At 45.6% G+C, this 10,124-nt stretch overlaps 2 protein-coding genes across 5 annotated transcripts; both read left to right on the top strand.

Annotated features, from left to right (window-relative positions):
* Positions 1-1,253: 1,253 nt before the first annotated feature.
* Positions 1,254-5,340, top strand: LOC119362903 (putative pentatricopeptide repeat-containing protein At3g23330). Of its 4 annotated transcripts, none has more exons than XM_037628177.1 (4): positions 1,254-3,551; positions 4,070-4,117; positions 4,708-4,983; positions 5,096-5,340. In XM_037628177.1, the coding sequence occupies exon 1, from the start codon at positions 1,528-1,530 to the stop codon at positions 3,466-3,468; it is 1,941 nt and encodes a 646-aa protein (XP_037484074.1). In that variant the 5' UTR covers positions 1,254-1,527; the 3' UTR covers positions 3,469-3,551; positions 4,070-4,117; positions 4,708-4,983; positions 5,096-5,340. The 4 variants fall into 4 exon arrangements, with proteins under 4 accessions (XP_037484074.1, XP_037484073.1, XP_037484072.1 ...); XM_037628175.1 differs by having other exon boundaries at positions 1,255-3,570; XM_037628176.1 differs by having other exon boundaries at positions 4,070-4,983.
* A 3,895-nt stretch (positions 5,341-9,235) lies between these two features.
* Positions 9,236-9,898, top strand: LOC119362904 (histone H3.2). The gene has a single exon (XM_037628178.1). The coding sequence runs from the start codon at positions 9,304-9,306 to the stop codon at positions 9,712-9,714; it is 411 nt and encodes a 136-aa protein (XP_037484075.1). The 5' UTR covers positions 9,236-9,303; the 3' UTR covers positions 9,715-9,898.
* Positions 9,899-10,124: the final 226 nt, after the last annotated feature.

Raw genomic sequence — 10,124 nt, forward strand, 5'->3', positions numbered from 1 at the left:
TGGCAGTGATGGTTGAGGGCCAAGATGTTGGGTGGTGAAGTCTGCCAGGAGAGAGAGAAAATTAGCGATGGGGCATAAGAAAGGGAGGGGTAACAGGGAGTGATAACACATTTGGCTCTGGTCAGTTGAGTCAATGTGTGAGATGGCAATTTTGCTGACCTGACTGCACTAAGGAGAAACCAGAGTTAAACCTGTTGAACTAAGTCTGCAAGTGATTTTAAGACGGTTTTGTAATTTTGAGGGGGTAATTTTGACTGGCATCGACTTTAGGGTTGAAACTTTCAGTGGGGTAGTATGAAAGCTTCCAACATAGGAGTGCACAGTGGGGTAGTATAATTCACCCCACTTTACAGGGATTGGATGATTTGTCCCAGGGTTGTTTTAATGACTAGTGACCTCGGTCCCATCCACCAATCTGGAGGACGGATTATCAAATGGAGAAGCAAAGCGGAGAATGGTTTTTCTACCATGCACGGGATCTTCCGTGCATGCATACTGTTTTATAGGTCCCACTACTTATGGGAACTTATGACTTACTACACCATATGGCCTTACCTAGATTATTTCTCTCCTCATATTAACCCATGCAATTTAAGTTGAGTCAGAAATTTTAAAACTATGTATCTTTTGAATGAAAATTTTGATTTCTGTTCTGCTAACATATTTGGGGTCTTGGTAAAGAGATCTTTTAAACAAGACCACTCATGAATATATTTTCATAATTTTTTAAATATAAATTTTGAAACTTGATGAATCTATACATGTAACGAGTTCCGCAGATTATCATAGAGTTTCACACCATGTTTCATACAGTTTCACCATCTTTCGCATGGTTTCATCATGTTTTAAAAATCAAAATTTAAAAAGTATCAAAATATATTCAAGAGTGATCTTGTTTAAAGGTCCTCGTCACCAGGAATATAAATACACACGAAAGTTAAATCGGGATTTTGGCTCATAAGATAAAATGATTCCAAACTTTGAAATCACAGGAAAAAGCATGGGGGTGTGGTGGGTTTCATGTCAGATAGTAGGTGCATGGACCATGTGATTAACTGATATGACATGACTAGATGAATGAAATTACAACTAAAACAGAAGTTCATTACAACTAAAACAGAAGTGCATGCATCCGAATATCTAAGGGCTGACCCATGCACGGGACCTCCCATGGACGGTAGAATTGCTTTTCTCAAGCAAAGCGTGGCTTTATGATCCAATTTCTCTGCGCCGTGCACGCCCTAGCTTCACCCTGCCGCCGTTCTATTCTATCACGAGCGTCACGAACCGGCAACCGGCCTCGTCGCGAGGGCGCCCCAGCCAACGTTGCATTCCCGGCGTAGAAGGAGGAGCCATCCACATGACCACAACGGCCCCCGCTCCGTGTCTGCTCCATTGAAACCAGAGCGCACCATCACTCCCGCGCCGCACATATCACTGCACCCCGAGACCGAGGGCGCGGGCACCACCGCTCGCCGGCCCATCCCGAGCAGTTAGCCGCCCCCGCTTCTCTTCTCACGGCTGCGCATGCAGCCACGGCCCCTGGCGGCGGTGGCGGTGGCCTCCGCGCCTTTCCCGCCGTCATGGGCGCACCAGGTCCGCGAGGCGGCGACCCAGGGGGACTTCCACCACGCCATCGCACTCTTCCTCCGGATGCGCGCCGCCGACGCCCCCGCCGCGCCCCGCTCCGCCGTCCCGGCGTCCCTCCCGGCCGCGCTCAAGTGCTGCTCCGCCCTCGGCCTCCCCGCCCTCGGCGCGTCCCTCCACGCGCTCGCGCTCCGCTCCGGCGCCTTCGCCGACCGCTTCACCGCCAACGCGCTCCTCAACCTCTACTGCAAGCTCCCTGCAGCGCCGTGCCGCTCCCCCGGGACGGAAGACGCGGCAGGGGAGTCGTTGGAGAGCATGCGGAAGGTGTTCGACGAAATGACCGAGAAGGACCCCGTGTCCTGGAACACGCTGGTGTTCGGGTGTGCGGAGAAGGGGAGGCACCAAGAGGCTCTGGTAGTGCTCAGGGAGATGTGGATAGATGGGTGCAAGCCAAACTCGTTTACCTTGTCGAGTGTGCTGCCGATCTTCGCCAAGTGCTCCGACGTCAGGAGGGGAATGGAAGTCCATGGCTTTGCAACCAGGAACGGTTTTGTTGATGATGTGTTCGTTGGCAGCAGCTTGATCGATATGTACGCAAACTGCACTCGAACGGATTACTCGGTCAAGGTGTTCGACAGTCTCCCGTGCCGCGATGCTATCCTGTGGAACTCAATGCTTGCGGGGTGTGCACAGAATGGGTCTGTGGAGGAGGCTCTTCGAATATTTCGCCGCATGCTGCATTCTGGAGTTAGACCTCTGCCTCGTACTTTCTCGAGCCTCATACCTGCCTGTGGAAATGTTGCTTCGTTGCTTCTCGGCAAGCAGCTGCATGCGTACGTCATCTTTGGAGGGTTTGACGGTAATATGTTCATATCTAGCTCCCTGATTGACATGTATTGCAAATGTGGAAACGTGAGCATAGCTCGTCACATCTTTGATCGAATGCAGTCACCTGATACTGTATCCTGGACTGCAATGATCATGGGACATGCTTTACATGGTCCAGCAAGAGAGGCTCTGTTGTTGTTTGACAGGATGGAGTTGGGAAATGTGAAGCCTAATCATATCACGTTTATAGCCGTTTTAACTGCGTGCAGTCATGCTGGATTGGTGGACGAGGGCCGGAAGTATTTCAACAGAATGTCGGACCATCACGGCATTGTTCCCTCTCTTGAGCATTATGGAGCACTTGCAGATATTCTTGGCCGTGCAGGGGAGTTGGAAGAAGCCTACAATTTCATCTCTAAGATGCAAATAAAACCAACCGCAAGTGTCTGGTCCACGTTGTTAAGGGCTTGCAAGGTCCACAAAAATACCGTGTTAGCTGAAAAAGTTGCCAAGAAAATATTTGAGCTTGAACCTAGGAGCATGGGATCTCATGTAATTTTATCGAACACGTATTCGTGTTCTGGGAGATGGAATGAAGCAGCACACCTGAGGCGATCTATGAGAAAGAAGGGCATGAAGAAGGAACCAGCTTGCAGTTGGATTGAATTGAAGAACAAACGGCATGTTTTTGTAGCTCATGATAAGTCCCATCCTTGGTATGAAAGGATTATTGGTGCACTTAATATTTTCTCAGAGCAGATGGCACGTCAAGGTTATGTTCCCAATACAGAGGATGTTTTCCAGGATCTTGAAGAAGAGCAGAAGAGCCATGTGTTATGTGGTCACAGTGAAAAACTTGCTATGGTATTTGGTATTTTGAATACACCTCCTGGAACAACAGTTCGTGTGATGAAAAATCTTCGAATTTGTGTTGACTGCCACACGGTAACAAAATTTCTTTCAAAGATAGCTCAGAGGGAGATTGTTATGCGTGATGCAAACCGTTTCCACCATTTTAAGGATGGAACCTGTTCTTGCGGTGACTTTTGGTGATTGAAGAACAGTTTGGGATCAACGTCATGTTCATGACATGATTTCCTATTGGAAATGCACCTGTACATCAACGTCAGGATGAGGTTATTTCTGACTTTTTTTGTAAGTGCCAGGGGTAAAACAAAGTGTGCTCGTAATTCACTAGAAATGGATCGTTTGGTTCTTTGTATACGGAACCATTCTTTGCTGTTGAAGAGCAATGCAAGACTACATCACTAGTCTTTCAAATGCCAAACTAGAGCCACCAGAACATCAGCAATTAATCACTGAATCTTTTGTCTGTTTTGACATATTCAGGTGTACTAGTCTTAAAAAAAATTATACTTCACTATATTTGATATTATGATATCGTTACTCCAAGCTGCTGCTTTATCATCTGATATGATTCAACTTACTGAATGTGTTGCCACATTTTCATGGTTGGATATTTCGTCAGATTTATGCCTTTTATGTTCTTTTAACCTTCTAATCAAGGCATATGTCATTGAAAGGAATAATACTCTAGGAAATGCCACTCAGATTAGTGAAATTGATGATTTGCGCCTTTTCAAAGAGAAAAGAAGTTGATGATTTGCCAATCAGTTTCTTTTCTGATCTACAGAATGTGATTCCTGCATTTCCTGGAGTGCTATTCTTTGTCAAATAGCAGGTAAATTATATTCCTGTTATCAAATCTGAGTTACCTACTTACCTTCCATAAAAAACAATGTTGGGAGTAATGTGGGCAAACCTTAGTATCCCCCTTGACATTTGTAAGTACTCCCTCCATAAACTAATACAAGAGCGTTTAGATCACTAGTAGTGATCTAAACGCTCTTATATTAGTTTACAGACGGAGTACTAAATAGTTCTGATACCTGTTACCTTATTTACATCGTATTGGATGGAGCATTGACCATGTAAAACGACCAAGTGATCATCCCTGGAACAAATTTTGCAGAATACAATGTCTCGTATGCTTTTTACTACTGCTTGGAACCTTGCTTCAGCAACTCATTTTTCCTGGCAATAGGTTGTTGCCGTCCTTGCATATTCATCCCCTACTGTTTGTCACAAATCTTTCTAACTAATAAAGCAATCTATTTTCCTAACAAATGTTATTGCTAGTTATTTCACTGACCTTTTCTGTTCAAAGCATCGATACCAGGTGTAGAATCATGTATGAAGATTTTGGCACAGGTTGAATTAGAGACTAGTTGTACAGTCCTAGGAAATGCTCTAAGTACAGATCTTGTGCAGATCAAACAATAGAAAATAAGACACAACAGTTGCTTCAGAAGGGTCCAAAAGATGGCTTCAAACCCTCCTTAAAACATTTTCAAGCATTCTTTATGGTTGCCACATGGAGATTGAGATGAACAGCCAGTTCGAGCAGCTAACAGCCGACGTGATCTCGCGGGTGGTGTCTGGGAGCAACCATAGAGAGGCAAATTTAGTCCATCTGGTGCAGAAGGAGGTCCAGTTTCTTGCCTTCTCCAGTATATTCAACGTTTTTAGCCATGTCCCGGGATTCAGGTACGTATATGCAATTTATCATTTTTTGGAATCCTGTTAATTTGTCAGTTCAAAATAACAAACATAGGCCCAGGTAATTAATCAATGTGTGCGCGTTTGTGAAATTAATCAGATGTCTTCCAACAAAAACACCAGAAGCTCCAGAAAGAGGTGAAGAGCATCCTCGCCAATATTGTCCAAAGGAAAGCGACATTCAGGATTTTCTTACATAGCTTTACCAGTAGATTGATACATTTAAATATCACCAAATCAATCCTTTTAGGATTACATTCGGACATTGCTTCCATGAAATCATTTTCTTGTAGGGCACTAAAACCATCCAATTGTATCTTGAGCTGAAGCACTAAAATGAATCAAGCGTCCGCTCCTCCCTTTTCCTTCTTCGCGGACTTACTTTGTCTTGGCTAAGGATGTGGATCAACGAAAAGACCACTGACGCAGCATGCACAAAGGGCGCCGCATCACTCTCAATGGCATTCAAGATAATCCTTCCTGCCATCCAATCTTCTGTCCGTAAACTGCAGGGATTGTTGAAACAGGGTACTTTTAGCCAGTGTGTGCAAGTGCGCCAGATTCACCAGGAGCATGATCCGGCTGAGAGTGGATAGAAAGTCGGGAATCTTTCCCTTTCTTTTTATCCCTATGGGTTTTCATTGATCCAAGCTTCCTCTGTTCATACGAAAGGAAAGGATCCAGGTTGTTATTGTGGAGCGCACAGCTATTTGCTTATATCTTCATTTGGCCAAGTCTGGCTGTCCTTAAGTAAGGATAAATGACTTCCTTAATAGAACTACATTGCTATTTACTTATTGGTCTGCAATCAATTCCATTGATTTTCATATTCTATTTCAGGAAAGAGACTTGGAATTAGCGCCCCCGAAGGGGGTAAGATGAGCTTGGAAAAGCAAACAACTCAGAACAAGGTCGACGAGGAGTGACCGATTTCTTGAGGAACGACCAAGGAAGACCAATTAGTTAGGATCGCTACCTTGCCATTAGCGTCCCTTTGAGACCGGACTCATGAAGAGGACCAAAAAATCTATTCAGCTTTGTTATCAACTAGGCATCAGTGGGAACGTCAAGATGAATGAGTCAACTAAGTATCAGATCGACCAAACTGAACAAATGATAGCTCAAGATCATGTTGTTCATTGGGAATTGAAGAGGGGAGAACGAGTAGACATCAAACGATTATTTTCTATTTCTTGTTATCATGGAACTCGTCATCAAGATGGGTCGCCCTTTCTCTGTTCTTTTTATTCCAAACATGAAAGCATCAACAAAACTTCCCTTCCATATAGATCGTCATGGCATGAACTAAATTCTGCATTTCCCCAACCCCACTACTGCCCGAAATTCGCTTTCATCTTGTGATACCTCAGACCTATTTCTTTGGACCCTTAACTACCAAAGTAAAGTGCAGTGGGCACATATATATGTGGGCAGAGGAAGTCTCAAAAAGCAAAGGCCGGACTGTAGATCATGTGACCTGCACCGAAAAGATCGCTGACTGGGATTTCTCCTGGATCAAAGAGGATCAGCTTGCCAAATTCTTCAATCGCGGGCACCCGAGAACGTCGAATGAAAGTGGTCTTTGTGCAACCCTATTTATGTGATAAAAATAATGCAAGAAAACAAATGCGCTAACGCGCAACGGCTTCCGCGCTAGTTGCTCAATCCGTTGCTTGCTTCTCTTCTATCTTGGAAAAGTGAGGATTTCTTATCTGATCCTACAGAAGGAAGAGAGGTGGAAAATGTTGTCTGCATCCTCAAAACCGAAGGTTGCCATCATTCGTGAAGAAGGGAGTAACAGTGACAGGGAAATGTCTGCTGCATTCCATGTTGCTGGTTTTGAACCGTGCGATATCACAATGTCAGATCTCTTGAACCAAAAGGCTTCTCTAACGGAATTCCGTGGGATTGCATTTGTTGGTGGATTTAGCTATGCAGATGTTCTTGAGTCAGCAAAAGGTTGGGCTGCATCTATCAGGTTCAACCAGCCCCTCATACAGCAGTTCCAGGAGTTCTACAATAGGCCAGACACATTCAGCCTTGGGGTGTGCAATGGGTGTCAGCTCATGGCTCTTCTTGGTTGGGTACCAGGACCCGATATTGGAGGCTCGCTTGGTGCAGGTGGAGACATGTCCCAGCCAAGGTTCACTCACAATGAATCTGGCCGTTTTGAATGTCGGTTTATCAGTGTGGCCATAGGGGATTCTCCTTCTATAATGTTCAAAGGTATGGAAGGCTCTACTTTGGGCATTTGGAGTGCTCATGGTGAAGGGAGAGCCTTATTCCCAGATGAAAATGTCTTATCTGATGTTGTCAATTCAAATCTGGCCCCTCTGAGGTACTGCGATGATGCTAATAATGTCACAGAGGTTTATCCTTTCAACCCTAATGGCTCTCCGCTTGGTATTGCGACCCTTTGCTCCCCTAATGGAAGACACCTTGCTCTGATGCCACACCCGGAGCGTTCCTTTATGATGTGGCAATACCCAGGGTATCCCAAGGAGTGGCAGGTTGAGAAGGGTGGTCCCAGTCCTTGGTTGCGCATGTTCCAGAATGCAAGAGAATGGTGTTCATAGAGAAGGTAAATCAGACTCCTGAAATTCCACCTTGTTTTGGCTCCCTGTAGTTTTTTGTTTACTTTTGGTTTTCTATATGGTTAAGATCTTTGGCTAGCCCGTTAACTAGACACAGTTTGTTGCTCTTGTCTACATCTGAACCGCTCATTCTGTAAATGGCATTCTTGTTGTTTTATGTTTTTGGTAACTCTCCTCTTAGCTTGATCTTTGTTGTAGTAGTGTGTTAGCTTGAACACCGCGTTGTGCTTGAATTTTGTTATTTAATGCAGTGATAATTATTAGGCATCCAGGGTTCATGTTCTAGCTCAGTGCTTCACTGCAATAAAAGAATAAAAAAAATAGTGCTGGGGATTGTATTTTGTTGTTCCATTCACATGAGGTCTCGTACAATACTGCCATGAAATAACTATTTGCTTACCTTTCATTTCCTGGAACTTACAGGGACCAAATTGGTGGCCCGTATGTATGCTTAGAGGGGCATTCTGCTGTAGAACAGAACTAATGTGGACATGGATCAACTGAATACTATGTCTGAAATTATCGTGTTGGAAGAACTCAAGTGACAGGCAGCAGTTCTCAGTTCTTGAGTTGAGATGGAATGTTTGTGCAACTTATTCTCAATGGACATGGACAGTGCCTGTATAGGCGCTGCCTGCGAGCATAGTTATGTTTTCGCTAGCTGAATTGAGCTATATGCTTCTTCTGCAGTGATTCACCTATATCCAATGATACAATATGGTTAGTTCCAGACTGGTAGCACTTGATTTTGTGACCAAATTGTTGATGATTTGAAATCTTGTTAGCGCTTATGAGTGATTACAGGCTTTGAACGAACATAATCAAGCAGGGTTTTTGCCTCGTTAAATTTACTGAGTTTAGTGGTCACAAGCTTAACGAGCCAAGCAGCTTGTTAATTCACCTAGTGAGTAAGAATGCTTCTCGAAATGGAAGAAAACAATTGAACATCAAGAATTAGTATATGGCTCTGTTTGGTTGGGAATTTTCCATGGCTTCCGCTGCTGACAAGCCGACCACCCAAACGTGCTCGCCACGAATCCATCGAAAATAACTCGAAGTAGTGACTTTCAGAAACAGTAGTAGTTCGGCGTGTGTGCTAAAGCAGTCAAAACTGAAAAGAAATTCTTTTCTAAAATGTTCATTTATATGTAAATCAGTTTACAGATCAGTGTTTATGATGAATTAGCGCATAAATAATGTACCAGGGCTTCAGGGCATTACAAATAATTCATAGATGTATATAGCACTGAAATATGTCTACATACATCAATTTCAGCGACAACTAATATAGAACGGAGGGAGTACGTACATAGTAGTAGAACAAATGTAGCAATCACCGAAACTCTTCTTGTCAAAGAAAAGCACTACTTTCGTCAATTCTTGTTTGGGCTGAGGTTTTCGTTTGGGACGTTGGCGGCAAAGAGCAAAATATAGCCGCGCCTCCTCAGAGTCCATTTTCGTTTCTTCTGCTTCTCCACGATCCGCGTGACTTGTCTCCAACCAATCAGTGCGCGTCCCACAGATCGCCCCTCGAACGCAGATCCCAGCCGTCCACGCACGACACATCCAACGCCCCACGCCCCACCATCCCTCCCGGAAAACCAACACCCACGCCTCCTATTTAACACCGTCCCATCCCCCTTCTTCTTCCTCGCTCCAGTTCCCCAAACCTCCCAGCGCTCCTCCCTCCTCAGCCTCCCGGCGCATCTCCGGCATGGCCCGCACCAAGCAGACGGCGAGGAAGTCCACCGGCGGCAAGGCGCCGAGGAAGCAGCTGGCCACCAAGGCCGCGCGCAAGTCCGCCCCGGCCACCGGCGGCGTGAAGAAGCCCCACCGCTTTCGCCCCGGCACCGTTGCGCTCCGGGAGATCCGCAAGTACCAGAAGAGCACGGAGCTGCTCATCCGCAAGCTCCCCTTCCAGCGCCTCGTCCGCGAGATCGCCCAAGACTTCAAGACCGACCTCCGCTTCCAGTCCTCCGCCGTCTCCGCCCTGCAGGAGGCCGCCGAGGCCTACCTCGTCGGGCTCTTTGAGGACACCAACCTCTGCGCCATCCACGCCAAGCGCGTCACCATCATGCCCAAGGACATCCAGCTCGCCCGCCGCATCCGTGGCGAGAGGGCCTAGGCTGCAACCCATGCTTGGCGTGTTAGATCCCTAATAGGCATCGGTGGAAATCTGTGTGCTACTAGTGTTTCAGAATGTGTCTGTGTTGTTCTTGTCATGTGTCTAATCTGATGGTACCCTCTTGTTGCCATCAGCAATGGAAATGAAAATGTTGGCTTCCTGTTCGCATTCATCTGCGTTTGAATGCCAAATTGTCGCCTGTTTTAGCTAGCATGCTCTATATTTCTTAATTGGTCTTGAATTAACATGTGGCCGTCAATTTTTGTACTGAGTACTCTGGTTAGCTGCCTCTGAACCTGACCTGAGCGAACTGGCAGTTGAGATAGTACCTGAAAATTGCTTGTCCGCTAGTGTGCTCGACCAGTTGCATGACAGTACCGGTGTGTCTGATGTTCAGCGCAGATATTCTG

The sequence above is a fragment of the Triticum dicoccoides genome, chromosome 2B (genome assembly GCF_002162155.2).
Source record: "Triticum dicoccoides isolate Atlit2015 ecotype Zavitan chromosome 2B, WEW_v2.0, whole genome shotgun sequence".
Taxonomy (NCBI): Eukaryota; Viridiplantae; Streptophyta; class Magnoliopsida; order Poales; family Poaceae; genus Triticum; species Triticum dicoccoides.